Below are 21,973 nucleotides of genomic sequence, written 5' to 3' on the forward strand. Positions count from 1 at the left end.
CAGTCAGAAAGGAGATTAGTGGTTGCCAAGAGCTGGGGATATGGGGGAAGTGGGAGGCTGAAGGCTAAAGGGTATAGAGTTTCTTTTCTGGGTGATGAAACTGTTCTAAAATTGATTGCGGTAATGATTGTACGACTCTATGCACATACTGAAAACCATTGAATTGTACACTTTGAATGGGTGAATTGTATGGTATATGAATTATATCTCAAAGCTCTCACAAAAGGAAGGAAATACACTTGAGCTACAGGGCTTAGTAAAGGTCCATTTCAAAAGCATGTGTGGGTTGGCGGGGTGGGCAATCAGGCAGCAGAAGGATCCTCCTGTGCACAGACACTGTTTATAATGAACTTTAAAAACATGCAAAACAATGCTCTAGGGACTTCCCTGGTGGCGCAGTGGTTAAGAATCTGCCTGCCAATTCAGGGGACACGGGTTCGAGCCCTGGTCCGGGAAGATCCCACATGCCGCGGAGCAACTAAGCCCGTGTGCCACAACCACTGAGCCTGCGCTCTAGAGACCGTGAGCCACAACTACTGAAGCCTGCACACCTAAAGCCCGTGCTCCGCAACAAGAGAAGCCACCGCAATAAGCCCGCACACTGCAAAGAAGCATAGCCCCCGCTCGCCACAACTACAGAAAGCCCACACGCAGCAACAAAGACCCAACACAGACAAAAATAAATTAATTAATTAAAGCAAAATAAAAAAAATTCTCTAGACTATGCTCAGGGTTGCCTGTGGTACAGAGAAATGGTCCACACAGTAAAACCAGGTGCTGGTTCCCTGTGGAAGAATGCAGAGGAAATGAGGGGGGGAGGTACAAAGGGTGGCAATTTTATCTCTACACTTTTCTTTAAGAGCTTTGTTTCTTTTTTTTTTTGCTTGGGCCACAGGACATGTGGGATCTTAGCTCCCCAAGCAGGGATCCAACCGGGCCCCCTGCAGTGGAAGCACGGAGCCTCACCCACTGGACCACCAGGGAAGTCCCTTTACAAGCTTTCTTAATAAGATTGTCAGTTAAATCACCCACATTTCCCCTGATGTCAGTGCCTCTCCATCCCTGCGCAGGCCCAGCACCTCACAGCGAACGCCAGCCCCACGGAGCCTGACTTCCCATCTCTGATGCAGAAAGAACACCGGAGAGTTTAAAAAAACAACCCTTGAAGCTTGTTTTTTGCTTCCCCTGGGAAAGCGCAACTATCCCACCACACTTGCCCCTGCTGCGTCTCTCCCAACCTTCCCAAAGCCCCAGAAAATCTTACCGAGCTGGTGCAGGCTGCCGTCAGCGGAACCTCGTGGGCCCAGCGGGGTAGCTGCTCCTCCGAGCCCACGACCAGGGCCCGCATCACTCTCTCCGCAGCCCCGCCGGGCCGCCACGCCCCCGCCACGAGCTCCCGCACTAGCTCAGCTGCAGCCCGCCCACAGCCTCCAACAAGTAATGCCAAGCTCATGATAACCCCCACCTGCGGGCCGCACGCCCACCTCTTAACACATCAGGAGGGGGTTAAACCGTTCATCAAGCCTGTCCTCTCACTCCAGCTGGCGCCCCTGCCTGAGCGCTCACTTTCTGCCAGCCTGGCCCCCCAGTGCAGAGAGCCCGACAACCCACGGGTGGGGGCTGGGAGCAGGGCTGTGCTCAGGGGACCACGCATCCTTGGGGCGGGACTCCAGGGCCCTGCCCAGCTCCCAGGCCTTGGCTCTGCCAGTTCCTCTGCCTGGGACCGCTTCCCCGACCCCACCCTGTTGCCTACTCATTCTTTTTAACTTCTAAAAAACTGTGAAATGTCACCTCCGTAAAGAAAAGCACATAGCACAAATGTACAGTGTAACAAATCATTAGAAAGGGACACCTGGGTAACCAGCAGTCAGGTCAAGAGACAGAACGCTTAACTTTTTTTTTTTTTTTTTTTTTTTTGGCGGTACGCGGGCCTCTCACAGCCCCGGTCTCTCCTGCTGCGGAGCACAGGCTCCGGACGCGCAGGCTCAGCGGCCATGGCTCACGGGCCCAGCCGCTCCGCGGCATGTGGGATCCTCCCGGACCGGGGCACGAACCCATGTCCCCTGCATCGGCAGGCGGACTCTCAACCACTGTGCCACCGGGGAAACCCCCTACCTGTACTTTAAAAAAATACTTTTAAAAATTATGAAACGTTTTGAGCATAAAGCACAGAGAATAAAATAAACATCTGCAGACCCTCCACCAAGCTCTATGAACCTCTGATGGTTTTCTGTACATGCTTCAAAAATTTTTTGAAAGAGGTAAAGCATTACAGACAGAAACCAAGCCCTTAGGTAGTCTCTGGAGCCCAGGTCTCCCCCGACCCCTACCCTTCAGAGGAGCCAGCGTCCTGCGTCCTGGTTGCACACTCTGACTCCTGGCGTTCTGGGCGCTTCACACAGAAGATTGCATCCCTGAGCTCGTGCAGCTCTGCGCTGCCCTGTTTCATCACCCCACACATATTCTTCCACATTTCCTCTTAACGTGGGTTTGAGAGTCAGTCGGTGTTGAAGCTGGCAGCCCTGTCCACTGTGAAGGCGGAGGCTCCATATCCACTGCACGAACTCACCTCCAGTTCTCCATTTAGTCTCCTGTGTGGACATTCGGTTGTTTCCAATTTTGCATTTTACAGTGTGGCAATGAACAATCTTACCTGTGTGGCTCACAGTGTCGCGACCAAGCCTTTCTCCAGCAAGAAGCCTGGGTCTTCAGCAGTCCCAAAGGGTGCCAAGTTGCCTTCTGGGGGAATGAGGCCAATTACGTTCCCACGATTGCTAACAGGGACCCGCAGCTTTGCATCTCAGCAAAACTTGGTATTAGCAGACTTTAATAAAAGTGTTGCAGGTCCGACAGTGGGACCTACTCATTCTTTGGATCTCAGGATTAAATGTCTCCTCTTCCAGGAGGCCTTTCCAGTCCCTGTTGCCCTCCCAGGAAAAGCCGGTACTTCCTCTGGCCACCCACAGCCCCAGTGGACACCCTGACCCCCACCCTCCCCTGTACTGTAATTTGCTTACACACCTGCCTCCCCCAGGAGACCACAAGCCTGTTCCTCATTTGCACAGTTTCCCACCATGCTGCAGAGCCCTGACATGCACTCAGTGCTTACTAAATGCTCACAGAGTGAATTGACGAGTCCAGCCTTCATTTCAGAGACATGACCACAAATACACTAGAAAAGCCTCCAATGCAGGATCTGACCTTAGTAGCTGCTCAAGAAACATCAGCCCAACCTGTGTATCTGCATCCTGGACGTGATTTGGGGCCTCCCAGGAGGCTCTCCAGCTCTGCCTCTGGAACATGCTGGGCAAGGTCCTGAGGGGTGAGGGAGAGGTTTTAGTGTGGCCCTAAGACCAAACAAGAGGGCGTGGAGAAGGGGAGACCTCCAGGCATCTGTCGCTCCTTCTGCTGCTGTGGCAACTTTCAATGGAATTTTGTGACAGTGGGAATTACTACCTTTCATGTCATTTGATTTTAGTTTTTGCCAAGAACTGGGGCTTTTTTTAAAAATTTTCTTTATTTTTTTATAGAGCAGGTTCTTATTAGTCATCCATTTTATACACATCAGTGTATACATGTCAATCCCAATCTCCCAGTTCATCACACCACCACCCTCACCCCCCTGCCACTTTCCCCCCTTGGTGTCCATACGTTTTTTCTCTACTTCTGTGTCTCTATTTCTGCCCTCCTAACGGTTCATCTGTACCATTTTTCTAGGTTCCACATATATGCGGTAATATGCAATATTTGTTTTTCTTTTTCTGCCTTACTTCACTCTGTATGACAGTCTCTAGATTCATCCACGTCTCTACAAATGACCCAGTTTTGTTCCTTTTTATGGCTAAGTAATATTCCAGTGTATATATGTACCACCTCTTCTTTATCCATTCTTCTGTCAGTGGGCATTTAGGTTGCTTCCATGACCTGGCTATTGTAAATAGTGCTCCAGTGAACATTGGGGTGCATGTGTCTTTTTGAATTACGATTTTCTCTGGGTATATGCTCAGTAGTGGAATTGTTAGGTCATATGGTAATTCTATTTTTAGTTTTTAAAGGAACCTCCGTACTGTTCTCCATAGTGGCTATATCAATTTACATTCCTACCAACAGTGCCAGAGGGTTCCCTTTTCTTCACACCCTCTCCAGCATTTGTTGTTTGTAGATTTTCTGATGATGCCCATTCTAACTGGTGTGAGGTGATACCTCGTTGTAGTTTTGATTTGGATTTCTCTAATAATTAGTGATGTTGAGCAGCTTTTTATGTGCTTCTTGGCCATCTGTATGTCTCCTTTGGAGAAATGTCTATTTAGGTCTTCTGCCCATTTTTGGATTGGGTTGTTTGTTTTTTTAATATTGAGCTGCATGAGCTGTTTATATATTTTGGAGATTAATCTTTTGTCCGTTGATTTGTTTGCAAACATTTTTTTCCCATTCTGAGGATTGTCTTTTTGTCTTGTTCGTAGTTTCCTTTGCTTTGCAAAAGCTTTTAAGTTTCATTAGGTCCCATTAGTTTATTATTTTTTTTTATTTCTATTACTCTAGGAGGTGGGTCAAAAAAGATCTTGCTGTGATTTATCTCAAAGAGTGTTCTTCCTGTGTTTTCCTCTAAGAGTTTTATAGTGTCCGGTCTTACATTTAGGTCTTTAATCCATTTTGAGTTTATTTTTGTGTATGATGTTAGGGAGTGTTCTAATTTCATTCTTTTACATGTAGCTGTCCAGTTTTCCCAGCACCACTTATTGAAGAGACGGTCTTTTCTCCATTGTATATCCTTGTGTCGTTTGTCATAGATTAGTTGATCATAGGTGTGTGGGTTTATCTCAGGGCTTTCTATCCTGTTCCATTGATCTGTATTTCTCTTTTTGTGCCAGTACCATATTGTCTTGATTACTGTAGCTTTGTAGTATAGTCTGAAGTCAGGGAGTCTGATTCCTCCAGCTCTGTTTTTTTCCCTCAAGACTGCTTTGGCTATTCGGGGTCTTTTGTGTCTCCATGCAAATTTTAAGATTTTTTGTTCTAGTTCTGTAAAAAATGCCATTGGTAATTTGATAGGGATTGCATTGAATCAGTAGATTGCTTTGGGTAGTATAGTCATTTTCACAATATTGATTCTTCCAATCCAAGAACATGGTATATCTCTCCATCTGTTGGTTTCATCTCTAATTTCTTTCAACAGTGTCTTATAGTTTTCTGCATACAGGTCTTTTGTCTCCCTAGGTAGGTTTATTCCTAGGCATTTTATTATTTTTGTGGCAATGGTAAATGGGACTGTTTCCTTAATTTCTCTTTCAGATTTTTCATCATTAGTGTATAGGAATGCAAGAGATTTCTGTGCATTAGTTTTGTATCCTGCAACTTTACCAAATTCATTGATTAGCTCTAGTAGTTTTCTGGTGGCATCTTTAGGATTCTCTATGTATAGTATCATGTCATCTGCAAACAGTGACAGTTTTACTTCTTCTTTTCCAATTTGGATTCCTTTTATTTCTTTTTCTTCTCTGATTGCCATGGCTAGGACTTCCAAGACTATGTTGAATAATAATGGCGAGAGTGGACATCCTTGTCTTGTTCCTGATCTTAGAGGAAACGCTTTCAGTTTTTCACCATTGAGAATGATGTTTGCTGTGGGTTTGTCGTATATAGCCTTTATTATGTTGAGGTAGGTTCCCTCTATGACCACTTTCTGGAGAGGTTTTTATCATAAATTGGTGTTGAATTTTGTCAAAAGCTTTTTCTGCATCTATTGAGATGATCATATGGTTTTTATTCTTCAATTTGTTTATATGGTGTATCACATCCATTGATTTGCATATATTGAAGAATCCTTGCATCCTTGGGTTAAATCCCACTTGATCATGGTGTATGATCCTTTTAATGTGTTGTTGGATTCTGTTTGCTAGTATTTTGTTGAGGATTTTTGCATCTATATTCATCGGTGATATTGGTCTCTAGTTTTCTTTTTTTGTAGTATCTTTGTCTGGTTTTGGTATCAGGGTGGTGGTGGTGGCCTCATAGAATGAGTTTGGGAGTATTTCTTCCTCTGCAATTTTTTGGAAGAGTTTGAGAAGGATGGGTGTTAGCTCTTCTCTAAATGTTTGATAGAATTCCCCTGTGAAGTCATCTGGTCCTGGACTTTTGTTTGTTGGAAGATTTTTAATCACTGTTTCAATTTCATTACTTGTGATTGGTCTGTTCATATTTTCTAGTTCTTCCTGGTTCAGCCTTGGAAGATTATACCTTTCTAAGAATTTGTCCATTTCTTCCAGGTTGTCCATTTTATTGGTATAGAGTTGTTTGTAGTAGTCTCTTAGGACACTTTGTATTTCTGCAGTGTCTGTTGTAACCTCTCCTTTTTCATTTCTAATTTTATTGATTTGAGACCTCTCCCTCTTTTTCTTGATGAGTCTGGCTAATGGTTTATCAATTTTGTTTATCTTCTCAAAGAATCAGCTTTTAGTTTTATTGATCTTTGCTGTTGTTTTCTTTGTTTCTATTTCATTTATTTCTGCTCTGATCTTTATTATTTCCTTCCTTCTGCTAACTTTGGGTTTTGTTTGTTCTTCTTCCTCTAGTTCCTTTAGGTGTAATGTTAGATTGTTTATTTGAGATTTTTCTTGTTTCTTGAGGTAGGCTTGTATAGCTATAACCTTCCCTCTTAGAACTGCTTTGGCTGCATCCCGTAGGTTTTGGATCATTGTATTTTCATTATCATTTTTCTCTAGGTATTTTTGATTTCTTCTTTGATTTCTTCAGTGAGCTCTTGGTTATTTAGTAATGTATTGTTTAGCCTCCATGTGTTTGTGTTTTTTACATTTTTTTCCCTGTAATTGATTTTTTAAAAAGTTTTATTGGCGTATAGTTGATTTACAATGCTGTGTTAGTTTCAGGTGTACTCCCCTCTGTTTCTTTCTTTTTTAAAAAAAAATTGATTCGTTTGTTTATTATTTATTTTTGGTTGTGTTGGGTCTTTGTTGCTGCACACGGGCTTTCTCTAGTAGCCTGTAATTGATTCCTAATCTCATAGCGTTGTAGTCAGAAAAGATGCTTGATATAATTTCAATTTTCTTAAATTTACTGAGGCTTGATTTGTAACACAAGATGTGATCTATCCTGGAGAATGTTCTGTGCGCACTTGAGAAGAAAGTGTAATCTGCTGTTTTCGGATGGAATGTCCTATAAATATCAATTAAATCTATCTGGTCTATTGTGTCATTTAAAACTTGTGTTTCCTTATTAATTTTCTGTTTGGATGATCTGTCCATTGGTGTAAGTGAGGTGTTAAAGTCCCCCACTATTATTGTGTTACTGTCGATTTCCTCTTTTAGATCTGTTAGCAGTTGCCTTATGTATTGAGGTGCTCCTATGTTGGGTGCATATATATATTTATAAGGTATAATAATTTATAACATTTATAATTATTATATCTTCTTCTTGGATTGATCCCTTGATCATTATGTAGTGCCCTTCCTTGTCTCTTGTAACATTCTTTATTTTAAAGTCTATTTTATCTGATATGAGTATTGCTACTCCAGCTTTCTTTTGATTTCCATTTGCATGGAATATCTTTTTCCATCCCCTCACTTTCAGTCTGAATGTGCCCGTAAGTCTGAAGTGGGTCTCTTGTAGACAGCATATATATGGGTCTTGTTTTTATACCCAGCAAGCCTGTGTCTTTTGGTTGGAGCATTTAATCCATTCATGTTTAAGGTAATTATCGATATGTATGCTCCTATTACCATTTTCTTAATTGTTTTGGGTTTGTTTTTGTAGGTCCTTTTCTTCTCTTGTGGTTCCCACTTAGAGAAGTTCCTTTAGCATTTGTTGTAGAGCTGGTTTGGTGGTGCTGAATTCTCTTAGCTTTTGCTTGTCTGTAAAGCTTTTGATTTCTCCATCAAATCTGAACAAGATCCTTGTCGGGTAGAGTAATCTTGGCTGTAGGTTCTTCCCTTTCATCACTTTAAGTATATCATGCCACTCCCTTCTGGCTTGTAGAGTTTTTGCTGAGAAATCAGCTGTTAACCTTATGGGAGTTCCCTTGTATGTTATTTGTCATTTTTCCCTTGTTGCTTTCAATAATTTTTCTTTGTCTTTAATTTTTGCCAATTTGATTACTATGTGTCTCAGTGTTTCTCCTTGGGTTTATCCTGTATGGGACTCTCTGTGCTTCCTGAACTTGGGTGACTATTTCCTTTCCCATGTTAGGGAAGTTTTCGACTGTAATCTCTTCAAATATTTTCTCAGGTCCTTTCTCTCTCTCTTCTTCTGGGACCCCTATAATGCAAATGTTGCTGCATTTAATGTTGTCCCAGAGGTCTCTTAGGCTGTCTTCATTTCTTTTCATTCTTTTTTCTTTATTTGGTTCCACAGCAGTGAATTCCACCATTCTGTCTTCCAGGTCACTTATCTGTTCTTCTGCCTCAGTTATTCTGCTATTGATTCCTTCTAGTGTATTTTTCATTTCAGATATTGTGTTGTTCACCTCTGTTTGTTTGTTCTTTAATTCTTCTCGGTCTTTGTTAAACATTTCTTGCATCTTCTCGATCTTTGCCTCCATTCTTTTTCCGAGGTCCTGGATCATCTTCACTATCATTATTCTGAATTCTTTTTCTGGAAGGTTGTCTATCTCCACTTCATTTAGTTGTTTTCCTGGGGTTTTATCTTGTTCCTTCATGTGGTACATAGCCCTCTGCCTTTTCATCTTGTCTGTCTTTCTGTGAATGTGGTTTTTGTTCCACAGGCTGCAGGATTGTAGTTCTTCTTGCTTCTGCTGTCTGCCCTCTGGTGGATGAGGCTATCTAAGAGGCTTGTGCAAGTTTCCTGATGGGAGGGACTGGTGCTGGGTAGAGCTGGCTGTTGCTTTTGTGGGCAGAGGTCAGTAAAACTTTAATCCACTTGTCTGTGATGGGTGGGGCTGAGTTCCCTTCCTGCTGGTTGTTTGGCCTGAGGCGACCCAACACTGGAGCCTACCCGGGCTCTTTGGTGGGGCTAATGGCAGACTCTGGGAGGGCTCACACCAAGGAGTACTTCCCAGAACTTCTGCTCTCAGTGTCCTTGTCCTCACGGTGAGACACAGCCACCCCCTGCCTCTGCAGGAGACCCTCCAACACTAGCAGGTAGGTCTGGTTCAGTCTCCTATGGGGTCACTGCTCCTTCCCCTGTGTCCCGATGTACACACTACTTTGTGTGTGCCCTCCAAGAGTGGAGTCTCTGTTTCCCCCAGTCTTGTAGAAGTCCTGCAATCAAATCCCGCTAGCCTTCAAAGTCTGATTCTCTAGGAATTCCTCCTCCCATTGCTGGACCCCCAGGTTGGGAAGCCTGACATGGGGCTCAGAACCTTCAGTCCAGTGGGTGGACTTCTGTGGGGTATCTTTTTTGGTGAGTTTCAGTGTTTTCTTGTCGATGACTGTTCAGCAGTCAGTTGTGATTCTGGTGTTCTTGCAAGAGGGAGTGAAAGCACGTCCTTCTACTCTGCCATCTTGAACCAATCCTCTATTTGTACTCATTCTTCAATCCAACTCAAGTTCTGAAATCAATAATGAGTCGTACGAGATTTGAGACATTCCTTTTTTATTTTCCTATCACTCATACTTCTTTCTTCCTGGCAGTTTGTTGGGGCGGGGGTACGAGGAGGACTCTCCAAACTCCGGAACTCCACACTCCAGAGGCAGCCCTTTGGATGTGCTGCCTCTCCACTTCTGGGCGGGTCCTAAGCAGAGGCTCTGCCCCATGCTTGAACGTCACCCCACCTAGCAAGAACTGGGGCATTTGATATTCAAATTTTCTTTTTCATAATTTAAAACCACATGAGACCCACCTGCCACTCACATCAGCCTTAGACTCTCATTTTCCTGCTGTGGAGCTGGCTGATGGCCCAAAGCCCACAGTAACGAAAGGGGAGACAGACCCTGCTGCCAGGTCTGGAACCTACTCCTGACTCGCAGTCCAGGGCTCTTCACTCCATTCCCATCCAGGAAAATTGTGTCTCCTTTCTACAAGATTCCCGGACACTAGCCTGGGCCCAGCCATGCCTTGTACCTACGGCACTGTTGTTAGGCAAACATGCTTGAAGACATGGAAGATGTTCACAGAGTTAAGAATAAGAACAATAGTCTTAGATTTCCTGAGTACTCACTGTGTGCCGGGCTGCACGAAGAGTTTTCCAAGCTTCACCCTCATAACAACACTGTAAAGCAGATATTATTATGCATAAGCTATAGGGGAAGAAACTGAGGCTCAGAGAGGGCGAGTAACAGTGGAGGGATGGGACAGGCAGGTGTAGACCCAGATCTGACTCCAAGTCTGCATCCCATAGTTTGTCATCAGCGCTGCCACTTCCTGGCCCATGCTAGGTGAGTCTGAGTATGGGTCCAATATAAAAAGGAGCATTTGATATCCAGCTACTGCAAACCTGAGCCAGGGTTTAAAGACAATCTTTCTTTCTTTTTTTAAAGAAAAAAGAGATTTCCAAACAGAGCGCTCAAGAACAATTAAGCTAACAAGATCCATTTTTAATGGAATGCAAGCATTTTGTGAAATGAGTTATTTTGAACTTATCATTGATGCAAAGTGGGTCTAATTGGCTTAATTTTTGAGACATTCCTTTTTAATTTTCCTATGAAAATGAAACTCATGATTTAAATCCAGGAAGTGGCTCAGAGAGGTTTTGCCAATACTATCGATGGCAGGTTTCTAAAGGTCTGTGGTTGGCCACAGCTGTCTTGCTCTTGAACCATGTCCCAACCCTCAGCTGGGACAATGGGTCAATGCCACCTGCCAGCTGGAGGACATTGACTTATGAGTTCCTGGGGTTTGGTCACCTGTCGCTTCTAATGTCACAAGGCAGGACTGGCAGCCACCCTTGTTTTACCGACTCCTTACCCATGCCTCCAGAGCAGGGGGAGGGGAGCTCATATCAGTCATTCACACCTTAGTAAGGAAGAAATTGGGGAAATGGGATTCTAATTGTGTGATGGAATGGGGTTGAGATTTGGGGCAGCCCAGAGACCCTCTTAATGCCAGGGGAGCTGTCTAGATGTGTAACCTCCACATCTCTGAATCTCTTCAAAATGGTCCTCGGGCACCCCCTTGCTGGACTATTTCCCCAGGGACTAATGACAGGAGGTGGTTTAGGAACCGAGCACTGTACCTGGCACAAAACGGTCCTCCCTGGGCCTGCAAGCCTGCCGGCCACCAGAGGGCACTGTAGCTTCCCGGGGCCGCCGCAGGCTCCCTCCCTTAGGGCCCACCGATCTTCCGCCTGTGATGGGCGCTCACGCAGGGGTCCCAGGGTCCAGCGGTGGAGCCTTCCACACACGGGGGCTGGGCGGTACTGGCTGGCGACTTCGCCTTCCAGGGTGTGGCCCACTCACAGCCGCATCTCCTTGCTCCACCAGGACGACTGGGTGAAATGCAGATTCCCAGATCTCAACCAACTGGCTCTCAATCCTGGTCCCCGTTGGACCGTGGGGCGCTTTAGCAATACTAACGTGGGGTCCCTTCCAGAGATCACCTAGAACTAGACGCGGGGCAGCCTGGGCATCAGATTCCTATGTACAGTCAGGGCTGAGACCTGCTGGCTAGAACTTGGCATAAAGGGTGTGTCTTATCAGTGTGCTTTGCACGCTGACTGTGAGAGCCCCTGCCTTAAAGGGATTGTGGTCTGCGCAGCCCATGCATTCATTCACTCATTCACTCATTCATCCTTCATTCCACCTTTGGGTGCCCTCACAAGCTGGCACATGGAACCACAGGGTGGAATCACTCGGAAGTTCTGGTTCTCTAACTTGCTCATCTTGATTCCTTGGCCCTGCACCATTTTCCACATCAGGAAAGTATTTAACTACCTCCCCAGGTGCTGGGTGTTCTGCTTGCTTCCAGTTTTTCCCAATTAATCCACGAGGTGGTGGGCATCCTGGGCCAGCCTCCTAGGGCCTGTGGGTGAGACTCCTCTGGGTAGCTCTGCTTGGGAAGGGAGATTGCTGAGCAATGGGGCGGGTGCATTTTAGGGTTCATTCATTCATTCATTCATTCCACGCCACATGGCTTGCAGGGTCTTAGTTCCCAGACCAGGGATCGAACCTGTGCCCCCTGCAGTGGAAGCGCAGAGTCCTAATCACTGGACTGCCAGGGAATTCCCGCATCTTAGGTTTTAACTGAAACTGCCAAGGTGCCCTCCTGCAGTCTGGTCAAAAGGCCCACGGGTTCTGATGTGCAGCTGACAGGCCCGCTATCCTGAGCATGTTTCATCCCCTTGAGGGGATGGGGTCACAGTGGCTGCTGTTTACTAAGCATCTACTGTGTCCTGAGACCGTGGGATGCACTTACAGAAATCATCCTAGTCCACAAGCATCAGCATAGTTACACGCATACCTCGGAAATATTACGAGTTCGGTTCCAGATCACCGAAATAAAACATGAGTCACAAAAAATTTTGGGTTTCCCAGTACATATAAAAGTTATGTTTACACTATACTGTAATCTATTAAGTGCAATAACATTAGGTCTTAAAAAGCAATGTACATACCTTAATTAAAAAGTACTTTATTGCTAAAAAATGCTAACCATCATCTGAGCCTTCAGCAAGTTGTAATCTTTTTGCTGGTGGAAGGTTTTGCCTCGATGTTGATGGCTGCTGACTGATCAAGGTGGTGGCTGCTTGAAGATTGAGGAAGCTGTGACAATTTCTTAAAATAAAACAAAAATGAAGTTTGCCATATCAAATGACTCTTCCTTTCATGAATGATTTCTCTATAGTACACAGTGCTGTTTGATAGCATTTTACTCACAGTAGAAGTTCTTCCAGAATTGGAGTCAATCCTCTCAAGCCCTGACACTGCTTTATCAACTATGTTTATGTAATATTCTAAATCCTTTGTTGTCATTTCAATAATCTTCAAAGCATCTTCACCAGGAGTAGATTCCATCCCAAGAAACCACTTTCTTTGTTCATTCATAAGAAGCAATTCCTCGTTCGTTAAAAGTTTTATCATGAGATTGCAGCAATTCAGTTACATCTTCAGGCTCTACTTCTAACTCTGGTTCTTCTGCTATTTCCATCACATCTGCAGTGACTTCCTCCACTGAAGTCCTGAACCCCTCAAAGTCGTCCATGAGGGTTGGAATCAACTTCTTCCAAACTCTTCTTAATGTTATTTTGACCTCTTTCCCTGGATCACAAATGTCTTAATGACATCTAGAATGGTAAATCTTTTCCAAAAGGTTTTCAATTTTCAGATCCATCAGAGGAATCACTATATGTGGCAGCTATAGCCTTGTGAAATGTATTTCCTTTAAAAAAAATAAATTTATTTATTTATCTTGGTTGCGTTGGGTCTTCGTTGCTGCACACAGGCTTTCTCTAGTTACAGCGAGTAGGAGCTACTCTTTGTTGCGGTGTGCAGGCTTCTCATTGTGGTGGTTTCTCTTGTTGTGGAGCACAGGCTCTAGGCGCATGGGCTTCAGTAGTTGTGGTACGTGGGCTCTAGAGTAGTTGTGGCTTGCAGGCTCTAGAGCGCAGGCTCAGTAGTTGTGGCCCACGGGCTTAGTTGCTCCGTGGCATGTGGGATCTTCCCAGACCAGGGCTCGAACCCGTGTCCCCTGCATTGGCTGGTGGATTCTTATCTTTTTGTGTTTTTCTTGGCTGCGCTGTGCGGCATGTGGAATCTCAGTTCCCCGACCAGGGACTGAACCCATGTTCCTTGCAGTGGAAGCACAGAATCCTAACCACTGGACTACCAGGGAAGTTCGTATTAAGTTCTTATATGGGCACAGTTGGTGGTGCTGCAAAACAATTACAATAGTAACATCAGACATCACTGATCACCATAACAAATATAATAATAATTTAAAATTTGAAATATTAAGAGAATTACCAAAATGTGACACAGAAGCACGAAGTGAGCAAATGCTGTTGGAGAAATGGTGCCGATCGACTTGCTCCAAGCAGGGTTGCCACAAACCTTCAATTTGTAAAGAACGTGATGTCTGCAAAGTGTAGTACAGCGAAGTGCAGTAAAATGAAGTCTGCCTGCAGCCCCATTTTACAGTAAAGGAAACTGGAGCTCCAGGAGGTTGTCACTCACTGAGGTCACACAACTAGGGACATGCAGGGCTTGAAACCAGGGGTATCTGACAGCAGAGCCCTGCTCCTGCCTGCAGGCCCTCCTGCAACTGTGTTTACTTGGCTGTGAGTGTGCGGCCTGGTACACATTTCAGGTGGAGGCCAAGCTCGCTGCTCTGCCTACACACCTACCTGGCAGGTGGAGGGCCGTCTTCCAGACCCCCAGTTCCCAGTGAAAGCGCAGCTCCGGGCCCAGCCATGAGAGGCATTTCCTGGGCCACCCGTCAGGCCTGGTGCCTACGCAACTCTGGGAACAGGCCTCGAGCCGCACAGCTTCCCAGGCAGTTTGGCAGCATCCCTGGCAGCTGCTTCCCCGTCCCCCAGGCTTTGCCCGGCCCCATGGGGTACCGAGCATCAGTCTCTGAGGGGTTCCCCAGAGCCGGGAGCTCCAAGAGCCAGTAGGGAGTAATGGTCCCGTTTTACAGATGAGGAACTGAGGCCTAAGGAAGAAACTCATGGTGGTTACAGTGTGTGAGAAGCAGAGTAGAACTCACACTTCCATTCTTCCCGCCACCCTCCACAGCCTCTGGCTGAAAAACGACTTAGTCTCCCAGCCCACGCAGGAGGAAATGGGCTCTGGCTGCACGGCTCTGCCTTGGAGCTGCAGGACGATGGGACAGGCTCTGAATTCACTCACCAACTGTAGTTCTGTTCTAAACACACTCTGGACCACCCTGGGGGCTTCTGGGGCCTGTGCAACAGAAGTAGAGAACAGGGGTCCCCAGGCTCCTCCTCTGGGCTCTCACAGCCCCAGCATTCCCCAGCACAGCCCATGTCACACTGTGTCTCCCCCACCTGACTGTGAGCCCAAGGGGAAAAAGCCCCACTTCTGGGGCTTTCACTGCTGGACGCAGAGCAAGGATTCAAGTGTTTCCTGAGAGGGTGGCAGGTGGAAAGGACAGGGGGACACTTAGGTCTCTCTGGGGAGGCCTCGGCCCCCAATTCCCACAGCATCAGCCCCCCCTCATCCGGCTCCTCTCCAGCTGTGGAAACTTGTACCTCAGCCCAGAAAAATGAACTTGCTTGAAGTCAGCTGCTTGGCTGCCAGGGCCAGCCAATCCGGCACTGGGGGCACCTCGCTCACCACCAGGGACGAGGGCCGGGGGCTGGACCAGAGGGGCTGGAGGGAGGGCCCTGCCTGAGGCCTGTGCCCAGAGAGAGGTGGAGAGGAAGGAACAGGAAGCTGAGAGTGGGTGTTGAAGTGATGGGGACAGAGAGCTGCACGTTCAGGGGGACACCGGCTGCCACCAGTTTCCTCGCTGCACACGGGCACACTGAACAAGTCTCTCAACCTCAACCCGGCCACTCGGTATTTTCTCACTTTTTTCTCCTACCCTGGTCCCCTCCCTGTCCCCAGGTAGGAAAGAGCTCCTGAGATATAGATTCTAGAACTCAGACACAGACGCCTCTGTGGCAAGGGCAGGGACAAACGTGAGATGAGGAGTTACACCGAGTACCGCCTTGCTTTGTCCCCATTTTACAAATGAGGAAACGGAGGTTTCAAATGATTAAGTGACATCTTAAAAGCCGTACCTTTTGGCTACTCTGCGATTTGAATCCAGAGCTGTCTGAAGCCTGAGCTGTATTTCCTTCCTCTCCCCTGTCCTCCTCACCGGTCTGGGCTGGCCTCGACGACTTTGCTCACGTCTCCCGGCCAGACCTTGCACTGTCCTGCTTTTCAGCGCTCGCCCCTCACTCTTCTGAGATAGACTCTCTGCAGCTGGTCCCACCTCCTCCCATCACCCCACAGAGACACCTGGGGCTCCCTCAGCCACCCAGAAAAGTTTTCTGCTTTTGGCCCACGGCCCTGGAGCCAGAGGAAACCCATAAATACGAACACATTTGCATGAAAGCCCAGGGGTCTGCATCTGCAGCTAACAGCTCGGTTTAACTTCCAAGACAGAGCTGCCAGAAGTGGGAGCAGCAGCCACCAGCTTCCTGGGAGAAACATGTCCCGACAGCCAGGTCGGTATCAGTTGGTGTTTATTTAGACACACAAATAAAAGAACCTGGCGGTTCAAACAGCTTGTGCTCCTTTTTTTTTTTTTTTTTTGGGTGGGGGGGTGGTGGGAGGTGGGGAGGGTGTGCGTCATATATATAATATATATATATTTTAAAAGATCAACATATTACCAGTCCCCCACATTTTTCTCTACTGAGCAATATATACAGCCTATATATATATATATATATATATATATATATATATATATATATATATATGTGCGTGTATATATGTATATATTACATATTTTTTTCAATAGATAACTACATTCAAGTAATGAAACACAGGATTTACAATTTCCCTCTGAGGGCAGAGGAAAAGCAAATTCACATACAATTCACAGAGGAAGTACCATGAAAGCCCAGCCAGACAGGAGCTGAGGCCTCTCTGGGGGACGAGGGAGACAGGCAGCAGCAGAAATTATGACAATCACACTGCTGCTTATCGTGGGGGACAGGCAGGTGCCGATGAAGTGGGGGGCCCTGCCTGCTCTGCCTGGGCCAGGTCAGCAGGCCGTGCTGGCTGACCCAGGCTCCCTGGCTGGGGTGGGTTGGGGGCACATGTCTGGCAACCTCAATTTTCCAGGAGCCTCTCGAATTTGGGGTTCACAAAGGAGAAGCCGGCAAATGCTGTTTGGTCCATGGAGTCGATGAGGTTCTTGTCGCTGTAGGAGAGGCGCGGCTTCTCGTTCAGGAACTCCTGGTCGAAGTTGCTGTAGTCTCCAGGGGACCTCTGCAAGCAGAAGGCAGGGGTGCGTAAGCAGGACCCAAAGGGCAACCTTCCCATGGGCTCCTGACGTTCCGGGGACCCATTCCCGGAGCCATAATCCCTGTTGGACTGGGCCAAGCCAGAGCTGTCCTTATTTAGAACAGAAAAGAGAGTCTTTCCGCTGGAAGGTGGATGCTGTTACCAAGGGAATGAGGGAAGCCAGCAGGGGGCCTGGAGGAGGAAAGGTGGACATCCACCCAAGCAGGGTTCTAGAAGACCACAGCCCTGGGCCAAAGCCCACCCACCACCTGTTTTTGTAGGTCCCACGAGCTAAGGCTGGCTTTTGCATTTTAAATGTTTAGGAAAAAATCAAAAGGAGAATAACACTTCATGACATGTGAAAATTAAATGAAATTCAAAGTTCGGCATCCATAAATAAAGTTTTATTAGTACCCAGCCACACCCACTCACTGACATACCGTCTATGGCTGCCTTGAGACTATCCGGCCTCCAAAGCCTAAGATATTTACTATCAGGCTGTTCACAGGAAAAGTTTGCCAACTCTCTGCTTCTGAAGGTACAATGAAAGGGTGATTGAAAGAGGTCTTAAGCTGGTGGCCCTCAGGCCAAACTGAGCTGCAGGTACAACCATTTTGACTAGCCATGGGTTTTAATGGCATTTGAGCCAATATTTTAAAATTGGGCAATTTGGGGCTTCCCTGGTGGCGCAGTGGTTGAGAGTCCGCCTGCTGATGCAGGGGACACGGGTTCGTGCCCCGGTCCGGGAAGATCCCACATGCCGCGGAGCGGCTGGGCCCGTGAGCCATGGCCGCTGAGCCTGCACGTCCGGAGCCTGTGTTCCATAACGGGAGGGGCCACAACAGTGAGAGGCCCGCGTACAGCAAAAAAAAAAAAAAGGGCAATTTGACATAAAAATCCTGGTTTCTGGCTTCTTTGAAAACTGACAGAGCAGAGCAGCCCCAGGCCCATTTCCTGGCATGACCGCCCACTCTTGGTGCTGAAACCACTTGGCCAGCTCATCACAGGCCCCACTTCCCACTGACAGGGGCTGCCCATCAGCTGCCTGGTGTTATTTAAAATCAATCTATCCCTCTTTCTATCAAAAGTGAGACACTGAAAGCAGGCTGTGTGATTTTCCCACAGCTGGCCTGGCCTGGTAGTGACGTGCCCAGGGCAGGAGGCACTGAGTTTGAGATCCCTGGAATGGGGGTTGCTCTGCGGCTTCAAGACACAAACACGGGGGCACATTACACAGGCTGCTCAGTGGGAACAGCGTGTCCTGACAGAGGAGGGGGAGCAAAGGAGAGAAAGGGGAAGGGAGGGAAGACCTGCGATCAGAGAAGGGCCACAGAGTTCAACTTCTGAGAAGTCCAGCCTGCCTCTGCTCTCCTGCTGGCTCCTTGGCGGGTTCTCTAGATTCTAGGCCTTTATGCAAACCATCCCTCCTTTACCTGGAATACCTCCCATCTGCCCTTGGCCTGGCCGAGCTTCCCCAGCCCTGCCGACATCCCATTTCCTCTCAGACCCACCCCGATCTCTGCATCTTGGGCACCTGCCCACAGACCCTCCCAGTGGCAACTGATTGTGTGTGGCCTTGTCTTGTACTGCTGTCATTTATCACAAATGACCATCAGTGTGCAAGTTTCCTATCTGAGGAGCTGGGGCCCCTCTAGCTCTGGGACTGGGCCTCCCACTTCGCTATGCAGCCCAGCACAGTGCTGTGTACCCAGAGGGCACTCAGCATTTCCGGTATTTTTTGGAAAATGGATTGAATAGATGGGTAGATGGAGGGAGGGGGGCCTTAACTCTGATCCCCAAAGCTTACTCCCCTGCACACAGTGGGTTTAAAGAATGTATGCTAAAGGGTGGCTGGATCCACTGTCACCAATGTTTGTTGAATGACTGACTGAGGAGAGATGGTGAGGATATGAGGGTAGAGGCTGTGGCTCAGTGTGCCAAGGAGGTTGGGAAAGCAGATTTGCTAGAAGAAGGGAGAGGGGGAGAGCATGTGAATGATGCAGGAGAGAGGCAGGGCAAAGCAGGAGGAGTCCACTCCGGAAGGCAGTGAGGGACAACATTGAGTGGGCAGCCCCCACTGGAGTGGGATCACGTACCACTCTGGGCTTGAAGGGTGGCTCCACTGCACGTTTCTCCAGCAGAGCCCAGTTGATGGTCTTGAAGAAGGGGTGGATTTTGATGTTCCCTGTCACTCCCAGCCTCCTGGTCGTATCCCGTTCAAGCAGCTGCAATGCAGCAGGGAACCTGGTTAGCACCCGAGGGCTGTAGGAAATGGGAGCCTCAGACAACCCCCAAGCAGGCCGAGGGGTGCCCAGGCTGGTCCAGCCCAGCCTGGTGTCACAGCCCAGGGCCTCTGGGGCTGAGAAGTCCTCTCTGGTCTCTGGTCCCAGGCCCGGTGGAGAAATAGGGCGTGGACTGGGGCTGCCAGGACTCTCAGCTGGTGGGACTTGTGAGTAAAAGCAGTAGCCCTTATTGGGTGTTTACCACCTGCCTGGCATCATACATTTATGGTTTTTTCCCCAAAACTCTGTGAGAAAGGTTCTCTTCTGGCCTCATTTTGTAGATAAGGAGACAGACTCAGAGTTTAGCCTAAGGTCTACCTGTCTTCTGACCCCAAGCCCATCATTGCCAGGCCAGGCTGATTCAGTGCAGGGAACATAGACAGGAGGTCCCAGGAACGTGGCAGGAGAGTGACCCCCCAATGTGTTAGGACCGGAGCACTGGTGAGGCTGCCATCCCTGAGACAGGAGGCTTCTGGCATTCCCGTGACCTGGCGTCTGCCAGCTCCTGCCCCTGCCAGCCCAGCCCAGGGGCTCCTACCTTCTCCAGGATATCCTTGGACTCCTTGGTAATCCAGCGGGGATAATATGGTGAGTCCACACGGATGGACTCAAAGAGTTCGTCCTCATCATCACCGTGGAAGGGGGACTGACCAATGAGCATCTCATAGAGAAGGACTCCAAAGGACCACCAGTCCACGGAGAATGAGTACTTCAGGCCCTGCAGGATCTGGGGCAGAGTGGGTGCCGGAGCTGAGGGGGCCCTGGAGCACAAGCCCCGGCCAGCCCTCCTCAGCCTCTCGGCTGTGACTGGGACATCGCCACCTGTGGAGACAAGGTGTCAGCCAGAGGCGGGGCCGGGAGGGTGCTACTCACCTCGGGGGCGATGTAGTCAGGGGTGCCGCAGAAGGTGCTGGCCAGTTTGTCCCCGAACATGTTCTCCTTGCACATGCCGAAGTCAGCAATCTTGATGTGGCCGTCCCGGTCCAGCATCACGTTGTCCAGCTTAAGGTCCCTGCGGGGAGGGGATAGGAAAAGGAGTCGTTAGGGTCCAATTCCCCTCCTCCCCGTAGTCCCCTCCCATGTCCCCATTGTCAGCCCGGAAAGCCTAGGACTCTCTCCAGCGGACGAGGGAATGAGGAAGAGGAGGGGAAAGAGGTGCTAAACACAGGTGCTTCCTGCAAGCTGCCTACTGTGTGCTGTGTGCTGGACACACACCATCCTACTTCCCGAAGCCCAAAATGAGGCTCAGCGAGGTGCTATCACTTGCCTAGGGTCACCCAGCTAGTCAGCTGTGGAAGCGCCCTGGACTCAGGTTTGTCAGACTCCACAAGGGCAGGGAGCCCGTCTATTTTATGTAGGTAGTTGAGTAGGTAACTTAGGCACACGGTAACAAGCACCAGAAAAGCAGAACAGCACAAGGCCCATCTTCCACTAACCTTGCTTGCCGGGCCCTCCCTAGACTGAGTCCAGGCACGGACAGCACATTACAATGTGCATCTCATGCCACCTTTTACAGCCTGGCCCCTAACACCCAATATGCACTGTCCCATGGATTGGTTTTCCACTTGACAACATACCTTGGGATCATCCCACAATAGTACACACAGCACGGGCTCAGCCTTTTGGATGAGTACATATTAATCCATGGCAGGATGGGACTGTCATTTATTGGGTGAGAATTTATGAAACCTGAACCCATTGGTGGAACCTCAGAGTGCTCAGCTGCAGCTGCAGAGGGAGACTGATGGCTCCGAGGGAGGGAGACACCATACCAGTCAGTGCTGCGCTCCCGCCAAAGGTGTCGAGTATGGGCAGGGAGTTCCCAGTCCCTGGAGCTGTGCCAGCCTCAGCTAAGGGGCCACAAGGAATTGTAGCAATGGAGTAGGTGGTTTAAGCAAATACCCAACTAAAGACTGACTCCAAGAGGAGATGGGGCCACAGCTGGACCGGGATCCACTCAGAGCATTTCAGAGGATATGATGGGGTTGGGGCCTCCCCTCCTAAACACCCCCCACCTTCCCATCCCCGCACCTGTAAATGACCCCTTTCTGGTGTAGAAACTGTAGTCCACAGACTATCTCAGCCGCATAAAACCTGGATGAGACACACACACACACACACAAAGTGTCCTGAGATTTCTGTGAGCAGCCCCTGCTTCTCCCTGGGTCTTCATCCCCACCCCCAGTGACAGGAAATGCTGAAAATAACTCCACGGACAACCTGGTCCTGATCAAGCACATCTTGTATCAGGCAAGTAGGGGCTGGTAGCCAAGGCAGCAAAGAAAATTGTGAAGAAAAAAGCTCCAAATGAGACAATTCTCTGTCCTAAGAGTGTATGCATTTATATAGATACGCCTATGTGCACACACACACAGTCTGGGGGTGCATGCTAGTTTGGGGGCCACCCACCTGGGTCCTGCATTGTGCAGGATCAACCACCCGCTGAGGCCCAGGGAGGGGACAGGACCTGGCATGTCTAGGTTGTGTTCCCAGCCACAGCTCACCCCTCACCCCTAGCTTCCCACATGGGGCGGGGGATGGCCCTGGCCACCCCAAGTCTCTCCAACCCCAGCTCCAGTCCAGGCTGGCTTCATCAGGGGGAGGGAAGAAGGAATGGAAGGCAGATGGGCAGAGGGCTCTTCCCCCGACAGGGCCTCGCGTACGTGGCACGGTAGAGCTCGAAGCGGCCTTTGTCCTGGATGTGATACATCAGGTCGCCCCCATTGAGGAACTCCATCACAAAGAACAGGTGGTCCTGTTGGGGGAGGGTGGTGAGCAGAGGCACAGAAGGCAGCAGGAAGCTCCCTCACTGAGGACCAC

At 48.3% G+C, this 21,973-nt stretch overlaps 1 protein-coding gene across 2 annotated transcripts in view; it reads right to left on the bottom strand.

Moving 5' to 3' along the window:
* Nucleotides 1-16,014: 16,014 nt before the first annotated feature.
* The window catches only part of PRKCD (protein kinase C delta), a 30,155-nt gene continuing 24,196 nt past the window's right edge, over nucleotides 16,015-21,973 (bottom strand). Inside the window, exons 14-19 of one of the 2 annotated variants that reach the window (XM_081246705.1) lie at nucleotides 21,817-21,908; nucleotides 21,185-21,247; nucleotides 20,027-20,165; nucleotides 19,692-19,880; nucleotides 18,968-19,096; nucleotides 16,015-16,856 (exon numbers count right to left, since the gene is read on the bottom strand). In XM_081246705.1, coding sequence (XP_081102831.1) covers nucleotides 16,698-16,856; nucleotides 18,968-19,096; nucleotides 19,692-19,880; nucleotides 20,027-20,165; nucleotides 21,185-21,247; nucleotides 21,817-21,908 — 771 coding nt within the window. In that variant the 3' untranslated portion in view covers nucleotides 16,015-16,697. The remainder of the gene's footprint in view (nucleotides 16,857-18,967; nucleotides 19,097-19,691; nucleotides 19,881-20,026; nucleotides 20,166-21,184; nucleotides 21,248-21,816; nucleotides 21,909-21,973) is intronic. The other variant, XM_081246704.1, reaches the window with a different exon arrangement.

The sequence above is a fragment of the Mesoplodon bidens genome, assembly GCF_964165515.1.
Source record: "Mesoplodon bidens genome assembly, chromosome: 10".
NCBI classification, from domain to species: Eukaryota; Metazoa; Chordata; class Mammalia; order Artiodactyla; family Ziphiidae; genus Mesoplodon; species Mesoplodon bidens.